Here is a 20,764-nt window from a genome sequence, read left to right on the forward strand (position 1 = left end):
TGTTAATAATAAATTGTAACATAATTTAATTAATTTGATATACCTCAGAAATAAACAGCGGCTAATGAATACATATCGAATTAAGTGATAAACTGAAGTTATTTTTGTTTAATGTTTAATATCGGTATTCAATATTTAATTATTTAATTATTCATCAATGCTTTTGAAGTTTATTTTAACTTTTTGCAGACAAGTATCCGCAAATATCCACGTAAAGTCATTTAACATTAAATATTAGGTTATTCGCAAAAGTTTAGAAATTATCGAATAACTTATTTATGAAATAAATTCTTAGATTTTGTATTGAACTTATATTTCATTGTAAGGTTGTATCTTATCTAAAAATCCATGTGAAAATTATAAATAAATAACTCAAGAGTTTCGAAAACATTAGAAGATAAATTAAGAAAGTAATTATATGATTTCTCATTTCATTGTAACAAATTTCATATTACATCCAACCCTGGAACTCAAATTCACAATTGATTCTCATCTCGTGTACGCTGATGTATAATGAAGCACCGACGAATGAATGAAATTATTTGTTCTCCTGAGAAACTTTCACTATGGCAGGGACGAAGTAGACGCAAACGCGAACATCGAGTTACAAAATTACAGAACACGATTACGGTTTGCGTAATACCCCTAGTTTTTTTGCTACATGTTAACATATTTATCCGCGATCCTGTTACCGTAAACATTACGTCGAGAGCAAACAGTCTGATAACAGTTATCTTATCATTCTCTTCTGATACGATCGGGATAGAGAATCCAATCGAAATGAAGTGCAAGATAAATTGTTTCCTACATTTATAGAGAACGAAGGAACTTCATTGGACCACCTTATGTCTACGTCGCTTTTTTCGTCGCGATAAATCTGTTCTTAAAAATAATTGACAGAACGTTGCTATAGCTCTTTCGAATGGTCTTGAGCGCCAGGAATATTAAATGATAACGATGAATATGATAACAAGATTAAACATTTCGATTGCAATTGTAGACTAACTTTTAAGAAATGTAAACTGTTTTAAACTGTTGATTTAAACTGCTTTTGCATTAACATATTAAATTATACATCAAGTGAATGGAAACGATTGTTTAGCTTCAAAATAACCTTTGATACTATTAATTTTTTCTGTTTCTGTGGAGTCATTGAAAATAAATGCTCATACTGCACATAGCTCGAATGAAGTTTCGAGCTTATAAGGAGTAAACATGATAAGACCTTATAGAGTCTGACTCTAATACGTTATTTTTGCCAAGCTTTTATCTACTTAAGAGACGTTTTCGTTGAAAGTAAGAAAGTAATTGGAAGAGAAATAAGATTTGCATTCATTTTATATGCTGTGTGGCCTCATTATATAAAATTTGCAAGTCACGTCATCGTCATCGATCGAAATATAGCTGTGAGCCGTTCAGTGGAACACGATATCGTACTTATTAGAGTCGATATACACTTTCCTTGCCATTTTTTTTACTTTTCCTGCCCCCTCCTTTATTGGTCAGATAACCAATGACTGGAAAAGATTAGTTCGTTTCTCGCGGCTTCTGCTAATCGATGTTGACTTTGCAATCACCATCTTTGCTCTCTGGCTGAAGAAAACGGGCGGCGTCTAATTAAGGCGCGGAACTGGAAACTTTGAACAATAAGAATTCTCGCGATTTCGCAAACCTCTAAGTCGGACTAATTTAGCTCGTAGTCGTTGAATAATTTATTGCCCCGATCTCTTACACATGATAAAAACATAAATATTTCGATCTCCCGAGCGAAAATTTAAAATAAAGAAAGGATTTGCGATTTTAATCTTTTGCTTTTAAAATAACAGAGAAATTTATGAGAGATGTCCTTATTTGGGATAAATATGTATTTAGAAAGAAAAGAAAATGACCTGATAAAAATCATGACCATAAAATTTTTGTAATATAAATGTATTAAATGCATAAAAAAATGTATGGTGCTATTTAATACAATTTTCGTCATAATTTTTATTAATTTTTGTCAGTATTTTTGAGCTCTACAATGTTTTTTATAATATTTTAAATTGAAAATCAACTTAAGAGTATATAAACTACCTTAAACATGTAATTTCTTCCATGTTTATGTCTTTAGTAGAAATAGTGTATTAGTAATAAATATTAGAAACTCGAATATTTAAGATTCTTAAGTTAAGTAGTACAGTATATCTGTGGTTTCGTTAAATACATACATGCAATAAGATCAAACGACTTATTCAAATCGACTATTCGAACCGCGCAGAGAATTTTCATTGCATGCACTGAAACAGTGTTTTCACCGATAAACAGATAAGAGACGATCTTTGTTTCATCAAACGTATCCCACAATTTACCCACATACCGGATTTTTTCTTTCACGACTTTCTATGCACGTTCCACTAACGCCTACGTAAATAATAAACTCGCAACGCGCCCATTCGATTAGCATTAGTTAGCGTGCATAAACGGAATAATTTACCGACGATTGATGCAACAGAAAAAGTATTTGCTCAAACAGCAATTAAAATAATACAAAATTCAGTCTTTCGTAACTAACGAAAAGAATCATTGGATTAAAATTATATTTACGATCAATTACTCGACGTTTTAAATTAAAAAAATAGCGTGAAATATACATTCATAAATACGAGGCGCAATAATATACAAGCTTCAAAAAATCATTACGTTTTACTATTTTACATTATGAAAGTCTTACAGTCAGAGGCCTCCTGAATTATGAAATCTAATTTCCAGATAAAAACCGCGAATACAATCGCAGAATAAACTGAATTCCTCTAGCAAGCGGGTTCACGACGTCGACGACACGCGAATTCAAAATTGCCGCCACGCGTGGAATCCAACCAATCCTGTGCGTAGCGCGAGATGCGCGGTACACGCGCGAAGTTTGCCGTGCCGTTCGAAAGTGTCCGAAGTTCGTCGAGGAAGCCCGACCGTGTCCGAGAGTCGGCACCAGTCGGCCGACGATCCTCGTCGCGGTAACGTGTATTGTGTTTTCGGGGAACGGTGTCGCACGTTGGTTCTCGCGATTGTTTGTGTTCTCTTGTCCACTCTGGAATTAGTGTCATCGACAGTGTAGAAATTGGAAACACATCGTGGAGAAATTAAAAACAGTTCGACGTGTCTTCGACGACCGACGAACGTCGAATCTTTTCACCTGCCTTAGCACACCGTAACGACTTGTCATCAACACGCACTTACGTAAGTATTTTCATTTTCATCGTCTCTCGAGCATCATTTACCATCCACGTAGTTGTCAGAAGTGTTATGAATTTTGAATGTTTCGTACACCGTATTTGGAAACCTGTCTAGACGGCTCGAAGGGTCGTTTATCGATAATCGAAACGGCGCGCTGTATCGTTTCGTTGCTCGCGATCGGTAGCTTGATCGTTAATCATTGCGAAGCGAAGCGATAGTTTCCAAGTTTCCACTCCAAATCCCACAATTTCCTCTATTCGCGTTATCGTACGCTGTCGCGATGTAAACTGAGAAGTTGTCGCGGGAAGAAACGCGATACACGTATGAATAAATAATAAGTTAAAGACGGGAATGCACTTGGCGAATCGATGATGCGTAACTGTCGCGTGAGGAATTTCATTGTCGTCTGTCGTATCGATGAAAACGCTATCGAAGTTATTTCCGGGCCATTCTTTCGAGTGGACTTGTTTTAGTGATAAAAATTGCTTATCTTTGCTCGACAATCCCAGTATGTAAATCTTTGTGCTCCGAATTCAATGGCAGCGAAAACACGCGAAGGTGACGACTGTAAAATGGTTGTAAAGCACCTTTGAAATGTGTCAGAAAAAAGGACGTTAATATAGAGAATAATTGGTTAGGGGAAAATGATGTTGAATGCAGTGTTGTTGGTAGGACTATCAATGTAGTTTCGTAAGCATTAAAGTCTAGAAAATTCGGACGCTTAATAGTGTCAATGTAAAATGCAATTGACAGCTGGCAGTGTTGGTTATGGACGAAGTAGTGCGTTCTTAATCGATGATGTTTAAGTCCAGATAACCGTTTGAAAGTTTCAAAAAATCAATTTTAATCTTACGTATTTATATAAACCAACCTTTTAGGAATATTTTAAAATAACTGGCAACGAAGACTTTTTTCAATACGATTTCTATAGTATGCATCATGTCATAGATCTGTCTAGAAGAATTTTTCTAAATCATTTTTCAGTCCATGTAAAGCATATATGAACCATTCAATTAAAAAATACCAACTTTCTAATGATATAATACTTATTTTGGTACATAAAAGTGGTTTGGCATGCAAAAATTCAGCATCGTTGAAGAGCTAAACATGGTTTTACTGTATAAATTATGGATTATCCTGAAAAGCGTGATTTTTATACTCTATAATCTCATTGCGCGTAACGACTCATGAGATTATAGCATGTAAGTGCTGTACACAGAGTTTCATTGTACTGTCAAGTTTGAAACGCTCTAAAGTAGCCGTGGTCGAGAGCGTCGAGCAGACGAAGATGAACCGTTCTTAACCGTTTCTTTTTCGTAGATGGATAATAGACGTGCACCATAGCGTAACGTAACTCATGCACGATCGTTTCGAGCCCTGGCGATTCACTGACCTACATGACGCGTGTAATTTAGTACCCCGGACACAGTGTTTCGAGTTCTGCCGATCCTATGACCTTTTTTGACCCTCACTGCCACGCACGGTTTCATTCTGTTCCTCCATCACGCTCGATTGCCACGCGCCTCCATAAACAATCGGTGGTAAGCGTTATTTTTATCGCGCGGCTGTTAACGCTTCTTGCGATTACTCACGGAAGTGCGCGAGAAAGCTCCTTGCTAATACTCGAAACGTGTATCTAATAGATGGTGTTTCCATACTTTCTGGCGAAACTTTGTTAGAACGTTTTCAGCGACGATTTAAGAATCGTTCCTTCCACTTTTTCTTCGTCAATCGGTTTACCTCGAAAACGCTTCCGCAGGCAGCACGAAAGAGGCTCGAAATGTCTTTGGAGAAATAAAAGAAACCAGTTTTCATGGTTGAGAATCTCTGGCATCCGTGACTGGGTCTCGTGGCACGAGTCACCGCGAAATAGCTGCCACGAGGAACGGCGTTTAAGGATGTGTGGCGTTCGTAGATCCAACGATTGCGACTTCCAAGCAATGCACGGAAGCACCAATCGATAGTTCCATAATTACCAGCGAGCACGAAGGGATAGCTAGGGAAAAGGAACCGTGGCGGTCGCGGAGTTCAAAGTCATTCCTGCGGACTTTTTCCCTCGAAACTCGACGCGCCGCATAAGGAGTGTACAATGTTTCCTCGGTACAGGCTCATGGCACACCGCTGACAAGTTTATAGTATAGTGAGGGGTACGACTTGAAAATCGTACTATCTACTGATAGATCAGCTTTATCTTGTCAAGTATGACTGTCGGTCTACTGCATAGTATCGTGATGTCAGTCGATGCGTTATTTACAGAAAGAACAAAAGATATCTCCAGGATAAATTCAAGAAGAAAGATAGGCAGCGCCGAGTTTATAACGAGCAAAGTACTGTTTCTGTTCGTTACATCAACAACTCTGACGTAATAACGTAGAAAAAGATATCGCTATGCTTCCCAGGAAGAAGACCCTTGCGAATCGTCTCGTTGTGCACGAGTTAGCACGCTCGTTTCTACCATCGATACACTCATTCGCACAATAGAAGCAATACATATCACCTGGGAAACGAGCGGAGCATGTTGTCCCGAAGAAGATAAAGAGACGCTAAAGAGTCTGACGTAACGAGAGAACGATCGAATGTTGAGATTCTTAGTAACTATCTTTGTTGATTACGACAGTGCTGCTTATTCAACTTATTTTTCATTGTACTCATGATCGTTTCTTAATTCTACACCTGTTTATTTTGATTACGCGTCGGAGGTATATATTTCATAATTGATTTTGGCCAAGTCGCTATTACTCTCGCAAGCCAAGGGTCCAAAGTGTCTTCCTTCGATTTCTCTCTACACTGTAGAATATTGTTTCGATACATGCTCGTGGCTTGAAATCAGTTAAGAGCTTAAAGCTTAGAGAAGAGAAGGTTTCTAACAATAAGATTCCTTTACATAGTAGCAACTTGGGTTTGCTTTCTTAACGACGAAGGCCAGATAAAGCGAAGAAATAAAATTATGTCGATGACGTGTACGAGTGCAAAGTCGAAGATCGAAGGGAAACAGTGAAACGGAAGAAAAAAAGACTTTTTTCGTGTTGATAAGAGAAACGAGTGGACGATGCCACGGAAAATGTGACTGTTCTTTGGCTTTCTCCCAGAAACTCGGATACTACGGGATTTACAAAGATATTTTTAGGATCTCGGTCGATCTGGCGGGATTGCACAATAAATCCTCGAGCTTGAAAAGTTTGTTCAATATTTGAATAGGTACCATCGCTTATCGAAGTTGTAAGCAGTCCTTCGACCACACAGTGCAACTTTGGTCAAACGATTTCACGTTGTGATCAGAATAGGAACATATTGACAATTTGATGTTGGCTGGTTAGTGACTGATTTAACCCCTTATTTTAAAGAGTTACACTAGTAGTGTAAGTTATGTTTGAAATCTTGGAGCAGATATTTTTTTGTATTGTCAAACTTAGCAGAAAAGATGACATTATAGAATCTTCGATTAATTCATAATTTCTTCATTTATTTTACAATAATCATTTTTCTACTAATTTATTAGTTAATTTTTGTTTTATATAAGAACTTTGATGTATTTACCTTAAGAAACAAAACAAGGGGTTAACACTAGAATTAAAGTAGCAAATGAATTATTCGAACTATACATATGTAACTATATAGAATAAAAGAAAAAGAAAGAAGTTGTATGATAAAAAAATACTATTGTAGTAAAACGTAGTTAGGTATACAGTACATATTAAAATTGTCTGTCTCATGGTATTAGGGAATTTCCCCCAAAAATACGTAGGTACTAAGTCCCAACGAATATCAGATGTAACATGAAGTTCAGCGCATTGTATAAAAACGAAAGACGAAGCAAATCGGCAGACTGCTTCGAAAGGACTTATTTTTGGACCTAACTGCTACCAGGAGACATACATATGTATTCTATTTTCGTAAAAGTACTATACGACCCTAAATTCTTATGTTAGACTCTTTTCACAGGCCGCTTCGTACAGTAATCACGCTGTTAAGATTTATCAAGCAAAATTTCAGTTTCGCGTGCCGCATAAAACTGGAGCAACCTTTTATCAATGTCTAAGTTTGTCGATTCCAAGCAACGATCACACGCGAATTTTGTAAAACGGAACCAGGGAATTTTGACCGAATTTCTTTTAACGAAATGGTCATGCAAACGTCAAGTTCAACGAATAACTAAGTTTCATTTGATCGTTAACTCTTTAACCACAAAAAGCGTGTAAGTGTTTTTTCGTTAGAATTTTTAAAAAGCAATAGAAAATCTATAACAGATTTGTTGCAGTCAAATGGCTCTTTAACGAAATGGTCATGCAAACGTCAAGTTCAACGAATAACTAGGTTTCATTTGATCGTTAACTCTTTAGCTATAGAAAGCATGTAAGTGTTTTTTCGTTAGAATTTTTAAAAAGCAATAGAAAATCTATAATAGATTTGTTGCAGTCGAATGGCTCTTTTAAAGTGCTGTGCAACGTAAAGAAACTGTGGAATCGGTTGCTGGATCAAGCTAAGGTTCGATGCAAATTATCCGGGAATTAACTTGACTTTGCCTGGATTGTCCTTCCTACGTTTAAACACGGGGGAACTCTCGAAACGAAGTCGAATTAAATAAGCTGTCAGATAATACAGCTAACACAGCTTGGAAAAGCTGTTCCGGCTTGAGATCTGGCCGAGCGTTGCGCGGAACGAAATGAAATGTATCTCGCGCGTTTTTCGCTTATTCGTACATATAAGGTGAAAACTCGAGGAACGTTATGGGATTGCTTTCTCGAAAGGAAGTCGTTGAATTCTCCCGCGAAGCACGCTTTTACCTCCTCGTGTCGTTCATCGAGTTCCTCTTTCCTCGAGTTATTACGCGTGCTCAGAAAGCATTGTTAAAATCATTCGAATACACGCTGTATTTTAGCTAATCTTATTCGGTTGGGAGCGTGCTTTAATTAGGCGTTGCAGGGTTTGAATGAAAAGATTAAGTTTATGGTTTGAAAATTAATAGCTGTTAGGACATCTATGAGAACAGGTATATTATGTAGATATATGTGTATTAGGTCTGTTGGAAAGTTCTTTACGATTTATGTATTTTGCCTTTACATAAAATCGAATAGCCAACTTGTTTTTGCTTATTTTATTACGAATATCCAATTATTCAAATGATCAATTTGATGTTTTTATTACTCTTAGTTTTTAATATTTCTAATGAAATCATTTCATGATGAAAACTGTTGAGAAATCAGGAATACTACGTGCGAACTTTCACTGACAATATACAATTTCACCTCTGAAAACTGTTTGATTTACTTAAGTACATAGTATGTATGTACACAGAAGCTTTTTAGCGTGTAATTACACAGGCGAAATTGGTAAACTGTCTGAAATATGACAAGAAATCGTTAATAATGACGGCAAATATACTTAATTTTTCATTTAAAAAGGAAAAATGGGAGGCGTAGCACTTGCTGTGAGCTCGTCGTCAATAAGTAAGGAACATAAATAAGAGGCAAACATTACGTGTAATTGTCCCCGTGGAAGATTGTTCAAGCGCGAGCAATTGCAACGCAGGTTCATCGAGGAGCTCGAGATCAGAGACGAACAGCGACGAGTGCAATGAGCTAATTGAGCTAATTGCGTTCGTTAGCCATTCCGCGTAAGCACGTGATACCTCTGGTTGACTCGACAGTCCGAGGACGTCTCTTCTGAGACCGTTTTGTATCCAACACCCCGAACGAGAACAACCTCGCGGAGATGGTGTTTTTCACGGGACAACGTTAATTCCGCAAATCTCTCCTGCGTCACTTTTCGGTACGCGCACATGTAGCACGGCTGATCATTCTCACTTCAACATTTCTTTTCCGCCATCCGCCACGCGAAGTAGAGTAGCGTTGTGTAAAGCTCGAGCCTTCGAAGCTTCAAGGCTCAACCTTAAAGATTGAATCTTGGAAACTAATATCGTATAAAACTCGAGCTTTCAAAGCTAAAAAGGTTAATTAATTTTAAGAAATATTAACGCTTTGCAATTCGATTGATACCAGAGGTTAACGTTCAATAGAGTTAGGCGTTATTTGAATATGATTTGGAGTAAATTCTGCTTCGTATAATGTTGGAATAAAAATTACAAATAACTTTTTATTCGCATACATTTTTTCGTTATTTTCGAAAAATTTGGCTTCAATTCAAAAGGATCAGGATATAAAGCAATTGACTTTCATAGCGATTTTCATTTGAACAAATCCTTTTATTTTCCCCTTCAGATTTGACCAGGTCAACAGAAGACGCGCGCATTTCCGAGTTTACCGGATTAACCTTGTGACTTTTACGTGCTCCGTAATGATTGCTATTCAATGATTCTCAATTGAACGTCACTAGTTGTTCGATTTGAACCAACAATTGACATGAGTACATTCAACAATTATATGTATGGTAACTCGTTCCAAATTGTTCGCCTCCTGTCCCGTCTTCGCTAACTTATGCTCCACAGCAAAATTATTAATATAGTTCAAGGTCAAAATTAAATGCCTAGAATAATCAAATAGATTTTTGCCTTCTAATTTATTGTTATCACAATCCAAATCATGCCTCAGTCTCCCCGCTCCCCTATGTACATAATAACGAAGGACCAATTGACTTTCTTTTCAATTCTCGCTCAATTCAAAATCGATCTAGCGTATAGATAGACATAAAACGTTGCAGTACATATTAAATCGGAATCCTTTTTGTATTTTCAGCTCCCCAAGCGACCACCAAGAAGACCATGAGTAACAATCGGTGAATCCCGTCGACACAAGGTGTCGCGGCAACGTTGCGATAAAAAACAAACTTTCGCAGAGGCAACATTCAGAATCATGTCGCAATCGAGGCGTTCGAGTGTTACCATCTACGATTATCCGGAACATTTGAATCCCTTCAACGAGGAAATTACCAACAATACGCAATCGACATTGCACCGTGATGGTAAAACGAAGGACTCGAAGCACAAGTTTTGGACCTTCGGACGGAGCAGGAAAAAAAGATCGAATAGCTTCTCCATCAAATCTACTTGGTAAGAAATTATCGATTTTACAATTCAGAAGTACTCATTAACCAAGGATCTAGATGGAAATTGACCACTTTAATTCCAACTCTTTACAACTATTTTCAATCCTTGGTCTAAAGTAGCCTCGAAATCTCCACCGTAAATGTGCCTTTTGAAGAAAGCCATTAATAAATTGGAAATATCTTTTTTCCTAAGTATTTACAGACATTTATTTTAGTATATGAAAATTGAAACCTCTTCAAGGTTGAAGCTTGTATCTATAGCCTCCTCGATCCCCTTCGATTCAGCCTTGCACTTACTGATATGCAAAAAAATATGTACACAAGAGGATCGAATAAGATTCAAGAGTAGGATTCCAATAGCGCATAAAAGTAGCTTTGGTAATGGTATTTAAAGTTTCCGTATTGAGGGGTTTCAAAGCGGATTAGCGAGGGAAAAGTTGCAAACATCTGTAAGTTTGTTGAACTTGAACTTACTAAGTGAGAACGAAACACAAACGTGAATCGGACACAGTATATACCTGCGTTTGGCTGACATCCAAACAGCGTAAATAACGTGGACCTAACGTACCAAACGATCGACGTCAAGTCGAGTTTCATTCGAAAGGTCTTCGTGATTTCTATTTGAAGAAACGTCGCTGAGCCCCTTTTCTGCGCGGAATTGCTCACCTCCTGGTTATCTTCTTCTTGTATGCATTTCCTTCGAAAATTTTACTCGTCTGACCATTTAATACTGCTTTCGATTAACTTTTTACGTTTTATTACAAGATAAGCGATAAACGATACGTGATTCGACGTTATTTTAACTCTCTTATCATTTGCAACATAAAAAATGTTGAATACACTTTACATTGCTCTAAAATTTCTGTTTGCGTTATTATTATATTATTATACCTGACGTTTGAAAATTTAAGAAAGAGAAAATTGAATATGTACTCTTTACCACGGATGTTCTTTTAATTTAATAATAAAACCTATCAATATTGGTAATGAATGCACAGATATCGATCTACATTTTTCTCTAACATTACTGGTTGCTCGCTAATTCAATTTTAGGGTAACAACTGGAACGTTCGAAGCATAGTTTGAATATTTTATAATGCAGAAGAGTAGGTTGGTCGAAAATCCTGAATTGCTATTGGATCGAATTGATCGCCGATGGCGCGAGTTCGTGTTTCTCGGATATTACACGTCAATACATATTCGGTTAATCATTCTGCATGAAAGGTCATAAAACGATGCGTCATAGTATCTATAAATCATCCGAAGATAGCTTGGCCCACAGAGATGTAGTGTAAAGAGCACTTTGGATCTGTTGTACGAGGGTTATCGATCATTTAACGGACATCCGTAATCGTTCTGTCAGTAATCATCCATGATACAAGCTAGGAGCTTCGCGATGATTCTTCTTTATACTTGTTTGCCATTGACAGAATCTTCTAATCTACACGAATAGAAGAATAGGCTTTTAGTAAAGAATAGATTTTCTTAGTTCAGTTATGGAAAATATAAACTAACTGGTCCCCATTTTCGTTTAGACGCTACTTATCTTACATACCTACTACTTTTTTATTTCCAAACATATTCCCAGCTGTGAATTTCAGTCCAGAAAGCATTACAGCCAGAGTGTTAATTACCACTTCACGTGCCTACTAATGTGTTTTCACTAAAAGGATAATAGTATTCAAAGAGTGTTCTTAGCAGAATCCATGAACTAATCGACTGATAATAAGTAAGCCAAGACACGTATGTAGGTGTCTCGAAGGAATGAAAAATCGTAGCGTGGACATATTGATCGAGCAGTCAGGGTTCACATGACTAGGAAAGATCGAATACGAAACGAGATGGCAATCATGGTACACAAGTGGCCACGCGAGTACATGTATACATACATGTATGTATTGAGATTGGCTGACGTCAGGAATACCATTTTCTTATTTTACCCGTGGCAACGACTCACGGTGAACAAATTCGTACCAACGCTCGAGTGCCACTTCACATGGTTCTCTTCTTTGCGATTTCGACACGCGGATGTTCGTGGCGCACGATACCCATTAACGTAATCCGTGATCTTTGAGAGCGGCTGATAAGATAGACTCCGAGGTCCAGCGATCCGAAACGATCAACGATCGCAAGTGAAAAATACACTTCGTCTTTGAACGTAACGACATGATTCAAATTTCTGGAAATTTCAATGTGTACCTCGAGAGGACTTTTTCTGCCTTGTTAGTCAAGAAAGGAGATTCTTTTCAGAAATAAAAGAACCGTGAAATTCTGGAATAACTGTGAACTACGTGTAAAATTCGAACTTGATTGCGTTACTAGTTGTCGAAATAGAACTTCCGTTACTTATGCTTCTTAGAGTTAATCGTGTTCTATTAAATAGCACATGAAATTTCAAAAATAGCACTATCTCTGCTATATCGGTGTTTCCCTGCTATAATTTCGCGACTGGCTGCCTACACTGACGAGAACTCATGGAATATAATGAACACATTTCTGGGATCAATTCATTGTGAAATTGAACAGAAGTAAATATACAGCAATTCTAGAAAGTAATAGAAATAACGAGAAACTAAAGCAGGGTTTCTCAACGGGGGCGACATCGCCTCTTAGGGGTCGCGATGACATTGAATTCTCGGAACTGTGTCTACGTGAAGGAAATGAAGATGAAGAAATGGGGACAAGAAAAAAGAATGGGGACAGAGAACCACGAAAGGTTAAGAAACTCTGAGCTAGGGTAAAAGAACATAGGAAGAACGTTGCTGTGACAAGTTAGTCGAAGAGTTCACTAGGGATGGGAAGAAGTTTGCAGATCATTTACTGCGCGATGATAAACCCGAGGACTGATTCATGGTCAGCGAAACGCTTAAGCAACTTCAGCGTGTTGCGAATTAGCTTCAGCCCGAGATTTCCTTTCACGTCCTCCGCGTGGAATAGAACAGGAATTATGCAGACACTTACATTTGAATAGTAGAAACTTTGTTATTTATGGTAGATGAGCAACCAGTTCTATATTTGTAATGAGTCACTGAATATTCTGGTAGATAAGGTACCTCCGAAATATACTTATCGATTCGTTTGCTTCTCGACTGTCGGAGCAAGTTTGTACTTTACGAAGACACTTTTTTATTCCTGTTTCTTTTTCTACAGTTCGTTTTATTTAGTGCAGCAATTTCGCTATGAAGATCATATGGAAGATAAAAATTACAAGTTATTAGCAACGGGATAATGTAAAACAAGAAGAAGTTTATTTTCTTACACAGTGTAATCACAGAGAGAATTTTAATGATGCATATTCAATTTTACAAGTTTAGTACGAAGAACTCATCCAGCACCATTAATTACTGGATTATGTAGATTAAGAACATAGTATACAACGTACATTACTCCATCATTGCTTTACATGACATATACCTACATAAATGTGACACGAATCGCATAACGTGCTCGACATGCAGCGAGAATAGCACAGTTATCGTTTGACGCACAGCGAAACTACTAAATGATGGCTAATTCATTCTTTCTCTTCTTATCCCTATGAAGTAGCAACCTTGATCTCTTTTCAGGAATGGACTATTTGGTAAACGGAAGGACGAAAAGGCGGAAACGCAAGAGAAGAGATCCACAATTACCACAGGTTGGTGAACTCTGAAACTACTTGACACAATCGATAATCAAACGATTCGTTTTTTTTTCTAAGAGTAATTAATTTTCTTCTTCTTCCATATACGACAATTTTCGTTACTACTTGAATTATAAGATGTAATATACCTATAGCTGCAATCGTTTCTTCTAATTAATTTGATTGTATCCAGTCTCATCAACCTACAAAAGAGAACCCTCTACAAAACCTGTACCACCTTCGCGAATAATGAAAGACCAGCAAGAGTTTGACGAAGCTCTTGGCACTTTAGCAAGAAGAAGAAAGTATACGTTGGACAATTCCTCGAGATACAGTTCTAGCTTGACCGTAAATGGTGATCCTGCGAGAATCTATGAAGGAAGTCCACAAGACACTACTACATCTATCATGGGTGATCTTACTCCAAAACCACCAGCAAGAAGGTGGGTAGAGTTAAAAAAACTAATACATATAAATATATTAAAAACTAGGGCCCCTATATACTATCATTATTAACTAATTTTCCAAATTCTGTGAACAGATTTGGTCAAGTGAGCCCAAAGCCAACTGATAAAATACCACCCTTGGACTTTGAGAACAAAGGTCCAAAAGAGAACGGAACTGTGACTCTTCGAGAAAAAACACAAGAAAGAACACCTATTCCACCTTTGTAAGCTCATACGTTTCTTGTTTTATTCTCTTTAGATTCGTCATTTTCGTATTTTCTTCCTGATCGTAGGAAACATAATACAGAAACTTGCGAGTTGAATTATTTAAAGAAAATTTGTACTGAGTGCTCGTCTCAAAGAAATCTCTTTTTCTAGACGAAGATTCGGTAACAGATCGTCGCAACGAATGAACGCGAATACTCAGGATTCTGAAGAAGAAACGAATCGCTCGAGCGATACCGCGTTCTGCGACGAGAACGAAAACGTTCCCGACGATTATGTGTTCAAAAGGTGCACCCAAGACGCCGTAAGGAAGTCCAATCTCTCTATAAACAGCTGCGTCTCCGTTGGGAGTACGATGAGTGCGTACGGTCGAAAGAAACGGAGAGCACCGCAGCCACCACGTCTCGTAGACAAATTGGAAACAAGCGAGGTACGTACAAAAATGCTTAAGAGACGATTGTCAATCGACTAATCGTCCTTTTTATCTTGCAGATTGCACAAAAGGCTTCCGAAGCACCTAGTGTTGAACTTCAGATAGTTGAACCAACTGACATAGGGAGAGTCACTGAAAACATCGACGAAATGACGAAGAAGAGCAAAGAAGAACAGCCCAGCGAGATCACGGAGAATCCAGTGGAGTCTAATCAAAATGATACAGAGATATTAGAAAGAACCACTATAAAGGATAATCTAGTTGGAAGTGTAGAAAATACTACACACGATGTGGACAAATCATGTACGGAAGAAACATGTACGAAAGAATATTCTGTAGAAAGAGAACAGTCTGAATCCAAAGATTCCATTACGGAGAATGAAGAAAAGTTAACAAAAGCAGATTGTAAAGAACCGACGAACGAGAATAAAGAGGATATTCAAATTGAATATCGCAGAACTTCTCAAGAAAATATAGAAATTATTAAAGACATCGATCAAGTGAACTCGCCTGAGGAACTTGAAGAGGTTTGCCTCAGAAGAAAGAGCTCCTCGGATACGTTGTCGAGGAGCGACAGTTTCTCTGTTAAGGACGAAATTGAGAAGATCGAAAGACAAATAAAGGCTCTTGAATCGAAGAATGCTTCTAGAAATTCGTCAGAGGAGAAAGACATGGAAAGTTTGCAAGCAAATACTAGGCAATCGATTCAGGCGAATCGCCGGCACTTCTTTGAGAATATGGTAGAGAACGAGAACAATAAAGGTGCGGTTAAAATAGAGTTTAAAGAACTACCGAGAGAACAAAAGGAAATTCGCGTGGTGAGATTAAATGATTCGCCTATTCCCGTAGTTTCGCCCAGAAAACCGGTGAAAGTGATCGAACTTCACATTTCCGAGCCCATCAGGCAAAAGCCAGAGATCCTGAAGGACGTGAATCCGATACCAAAACCGAGAAGGCATAGTGCATTGAATCTGAACACTTCACAATCGGATGTCCTAAATGAAGAAAAAAAGAATTATGAATCAGCGAGAGGAAAGTCATTCTAGAATTTCTGTCTGTAATTATTGAATATTATGTAGGAAACATTGTGCAATCATTTTCTGCTTACACATTAAACGGGAAGGATGGTACCTCCGTTGGTTTTCGTCGAATGATTCTTTAAAGACTGTGTAAACTTGTGTACATGTGCCTTTATTTAATGCATAGAATTTTTGATGACCCTTTAAAGTATCCTTATTGCATAACTGTTTTTAAGATTCCGATTTTAGTCTACATAATGTATTGACAAAGGAATTGCTTTTGCAAACAGTTTTTCTATTGAAGTGGCGTAATAATAGTTGCTGGTGTTTACGATACTCTTCCTTTTAGACACGCGGATACTTCGAAGGGTCGATAATAAGTATAGTAAGTATACGTATTATGTACTTGAAACCTTAATACGAAGATGGAACAGTATGCTTTCATCGATTTCAAGCATAGATTATGTGATCCTAGATGTCTCCCATTCACTTAGTATTTTCACTATTTATTAATATGAAATAAAGATTAAAAATTTTATCGCATTTATGCGCTTTCTTCTCTGTGAGAACCATAGCATGACAACAATATATTTTTTTATCCTTCACTTAGTATAGACTAAATTAGTATAAAGTAGAGGAAAGTAATTAGTTCAAAACATTATTGCATAATTCTTTGCTTTTATTCGTAATGTACATTTCATTTTAGATTTCACTTGTAATAAGAATCAATAGTATTGTTTGAAGTGCATATTCCATTGTTTCATTATTTAAATATTTTTGAGGTATATGAAAATTTGCTAAAAATATTTTGTATAAACATATTTATATTGTAAATATTATTTTAGTATATCGATATACTAACATTCCTTGGTAAAAAAATTGCTTAGGAGTAATTGTAAGTATTCATTTCCACGTTTTAAGCATGTTTTATTCGTTTTTCCTTATATCTTATAAACCTTGTAATATTTGCATTGACTGTAGACACAATCGCAACGTTATCTCCCAAAGTCTTCTTTTGTTGACGTACCTATTCAATTATTATTGTTATAAACTCAAGTAATTAGTAAAAACTCAAAATAATTGCATTGAAATGTATCACAAAAAATCTTACTTTATTTTTGAAGTATGGCAACACAGTGTGCAATCTTTTTACTAATTCAATTTTACTCGCCAATTGATCACTGTCATCTTCTGAATATACATCCATTATTGCATCTAATGCTTCTGCAATAACCCAAGCTTTTGATTCTAACATACAAGTATCCAATAAAAATGTGGTTACATTCTGAAAGAACATTTTTAATTGTAAAATAACATTTCTAATTTAATTTTAATAGATTAATATAAATCTTACTTTAATTAGTTCCTCAACTTCAGAGGTATTATTATTCATTAAAAGCAAAGCAAAGTTTCCCAATATTCGTATCAAATTTGCTCGGACATTAGCGTTTGGACACTGACGTTCTCCGTTCAACAGTGGTTGAATGTCAGCTAACGTTAATTGATTAAAAATATTTGCTTTTTCTTCAGATAATATTTGAAGAGCTGCCCTCATAGCTGCAGTAGCCGATTCTAATAATTCAATATCATTTGGGTCTGCATCCTTAAAAACAACTTTTCCCAAATTCATCCACATTCTAAAATTAAATACAGTTCAATATATAGTTTTCTTTCCCATATTTCATGTTAATGGTATATTCAAAAGTGTATTTATAAAAATAGGTTACCTATATATGTTTTCCACACCACCAAGTGCATCAATTTCCAAACTTGATATTAAATTATTTAAACACAAGTAAGCTCTACAATTTAGTGTGTGCATTTGTTGTAAAATAGCTTTTCCTTCAGTATTCTGTTCTAATATTTCTATTGTATCTTTGTCCACAGCTACAGTTTTATCCCATACTTTCTCAAGTATGTTACAACTATTAAAGACTTCAATTATTTCTAGAGGCACAGATAAGTTTACTTTATATAATTTATCATCTACACACACATCGTCTGTGTCAGCAGCGTCATAATCCGAATCACTTAAAATAGAATCAGTATCATTTTCCTGATCTTCAGAACATATATTAGTTAATATTTCCAAAGCTTGTTGTTGTGCTCCAAAAATTTTTCTACTCTCTTGAACTTTTTTCTTTGCACTACTTGAGAAAGTATTTTTTGCATGAGGTATAATTGATGTTAAATTACTTACTAATTGTTTACAATCAATTGAAAGAGTTTCAGAAAGTACAGTAATTGCTTTACAAATTGTGGACATAGAATATGGATTATTCTCCATATGGTTAGATAAATTACATAGCAATCCAGTAACAACAGTTTTAAGATATATTACATCAGTGGCATTGTCGTTACTTGTTTCTAGATTTAAGAGTTGAAGAAGAGTACTTTCACAGCCTTTGAGTGTCTTAATAGCAGAGGAATTATCTTCTGACAAAGATAATAAACACTGTACAGTAACAGTTGTAATTTCTATACCATAAATGGTAATATCAAAAAATTTTGTTAAAATGGGAACAAGGCATTCTTCGTTAGAATATTTAACTGCCTCCTCATTGTTTTCACACAATGTCCATAATAAAGTCACTGCTTGAATGAATGCTTCTTTTTCGTCATTCACTTTACTTTTCTCACTTTGAGCAAGTTCTGGTTGCCAGTCTGTATAATACTATAAACAATAAATAAATTACTAATTCCTGTAACAAAGAAACCAGATATGTCTTACACTTACTTGTTTCAATAAAGCACACAATGGGGTCATAATATCATCTTTTATTAAGCTCTCATGTGCTTCTGCTTTGCCATTGTCAGCAATATACCTTAGAACAGTGGCGCTTCCTGATCTTATAAGTGCATTGTTATCGATAAGCATTGGTCCAACTATTTTAGCAATTCCTTCCTTTGCAATATGCACAGCAAGTTCTAAATCACAAGACATTGATTCCAATGTTTGTAATCCAGACAATTTTTCTTCAACATTAGCTGACTGTATCTAAAATAAAAATAATTACAGTATTGATATAAAATATTAATAATTTCATTATCGCTTTTGAAATAATATAGATAGATCATGTTTAACCATTTTAATGACATTTTTTTACTATAGGCACACAAATAAAAACACAGCTATTTACTAATAGAAATATCAATTTCTATATTTTCCATTAAATCTTTATAAACATACCATTAATAAATTCCCAGTATTTTAACATAAACATAACAATTCTGTTTATTACTAATAATATTATATTAATAATTAATATAATAAATTAAATATTATACTAATTGTGAGACCATCAGAAATGCATAGAAATATGTTAGTGCTTGCAACGATGGGTAGACCACGAATATTTATGAATAGTCGCTGACAAAATCATTGACAAAACAAACACGAAAATAATATATAGGAACAGATCTTTAATCTCATAGGATTATAAAAGAAATTACATTCAATCAACATACTTCTTCATAAACCCTCCGTAACGCATTTTCTCGATCTTCGTTCACATTTTCCGTTTCTGTATTTTCGAAATCTTTGACTGACGGAAGACCGGTGGGATTTTCCTTGTGAGGTTTTCTCCTCTGCCGTTTTAACTTTCCCATTTTGTTATAAGAAAGAAATTTTTAACGTGCATAACTTTCTAACATAACTTTGTAACGTACATTCGTAGAAGAGGTTATCTCATCACACGTGTCTTTACTTGCTCTCTCTTTCTCTCTCTCCCCCTCTCTCTCCCTCGCCATACTCTTTCCCTCTCTGTAAAATATATCATTCACGTGTATACAAGATGAAATAATATACCGACAGATGACACCATTCTTGAGTTTCATAATCCGACTACGTATTCATACGTAATGGGACTTTTATTAATGAGATATTTATCTTACACGAAATGAAAATTTGAACTTTTATTTTCTATATATACAGTTATTTATATCGTGAAACATACGATTGACGTAATGAAATTGGTGAAATGATTTTATTTGATTCAATTGTTATGTTTTAAATAAGCCTCTAAATTGTAATTAAACAGTACTTCTAAATACAATGTACATACATATAAACATACATTGTATTTTATCATACAGTAACTGTTTTTTACACCTTTCACCAATGCTTTTATTATTTTGGCCTTTATATGTTATTTTCAAGTGAATACAATAATCTAAAACAATTGTATTGTAGTCTATGGTTTCGGTTTCTTGAAAAACGCTTCATATTTTTTTTAACAGAAATAAATGCTTTACAATAATGAGCTTTATCATAATGCCAATATTTTAGTTTAGGTTTCATATTGAAATTTCGTTTATATTTATCATATTATTTGTATATATCTTCGAAGTAAAGTTTGCAAGAAATTACCCATGATTCCTTTCGTTCTGAGAAAAAGATTTGTGCGCATGTGCGTCAATGTTACGTGCAACCACGTATCCATAGGTTTAAGAAAAAAATAATTTTTCGTATTATCTGATCTTGTATTTTAGCAAAATAATGATCATTGCGATTGTGTCAGTTAAGCATACATATTTGGCAATACTTTTCCATCAATTATAGTTACTTATTTCGTAACTATGAATACTTATTTGGAGAAAAACAATGTCCAGAAAGAGTCGATCTAGTTACGGCACTGTAAAGAAATAAGATACCCTGCCTCTATATCGTCGCATATGCGCACAAGATTCTGCTTGAGAAGCAAAATTTGTGCATGGTAGGGGATAGGGCTGGAGGGAACACATTCAAATTTGTCGTGTGTCGTGCCTGTGACCGGCGTTTGTTCAGAGTGGGTAGAAGGTAACAACT

General features: G+C 35.9%; 2 protein-coding genes across 3 annotated transcripts; one reads left to right on the top strand and one right to left on the bottom strand.

Annotated features, from left to right (window-relative positions):
• The first annotated feature begins 2,951 nt into the window (after positions 1–2,951).
• Positions 2,952–16,500, top strand: LOC143178862 (uncharacterized). 2 transcript variants are annotated; one of them, XM_076377771.1, is made up of 8 exons: positions 2,952–3,213; positions 9,903–10,216; positions 13,779–13,849; positions 14,028–14,277; positions 14,376–14,504; positions 14,659–14,935; positions 14,998–15,700; positions 15,788–16,500. In XM_076377771.1, the coding sequence occupies exons 2-8, from the start codon at positions 10,020–10,022 to the stop codon at positions 15,982–15,984; spliced, it is 1,824 nt and encodes a 607-aa protein (XP_076233886.1). In that variant the 5' UTR covers positions 2,952–3,213; positions 9,903–10,019; the 3' UTR covers positions 15,985–16,500. The 2 variants fall into 2 exon arrangements, with proteins under 2 accessions (XP_076233886.1, XP_076233885.1); XM_076377770.1 differs by having other exon boundaries at positions 2,953–3,213; positions 14,998–16,500.
• A 115-nt stretch (positions 16,501–16,615) lies between these two features.
• LOC143178861 (HEAT repeat-containing protein 3) lies at positions 16,616–19,620 on the bottom strand. The gene is made up of 6 exons (XM_076377769.1): positions 19,426–19,620; positions 18,695–18,955; positions 17,685–18,631; positions 17,312–17,594; positions 17,069–17,242; positions 16,616–16,984 (listed from the first exon to the last, which is right to left on the bottom strand). The coding sequence occupies exons 1-6, from the start codon at positions 19,564–19,566 to the stop codon at positions 16,874–16,876; spliced, it is 1,917 nt and encodes a 638-aa protein (XP_076233884.1). The 5' UTR covers positions 19,567–19,620; the 3' UTR covers positions 16,616–16,873.
• Positions 19,621–20,764: the final 1,144 nt, after the last annotated feature.

The sequence above is a fragment of the Calliopsis andreniformis genome, chromosome 5 (genome assembly GCF_051401765.1).
Source record: "Calliopsis andreniformis isolate RMS-2024a chromosome 5, iyCalAndr_principal, whole genome shotgun sequence".
Lineage (NCBI taxonomy): Eukaryota > Metazoa > Arthropoda > Insecta > Hymenoptera > Andrenidae > Calliopsis > Calliopsis andreniformis.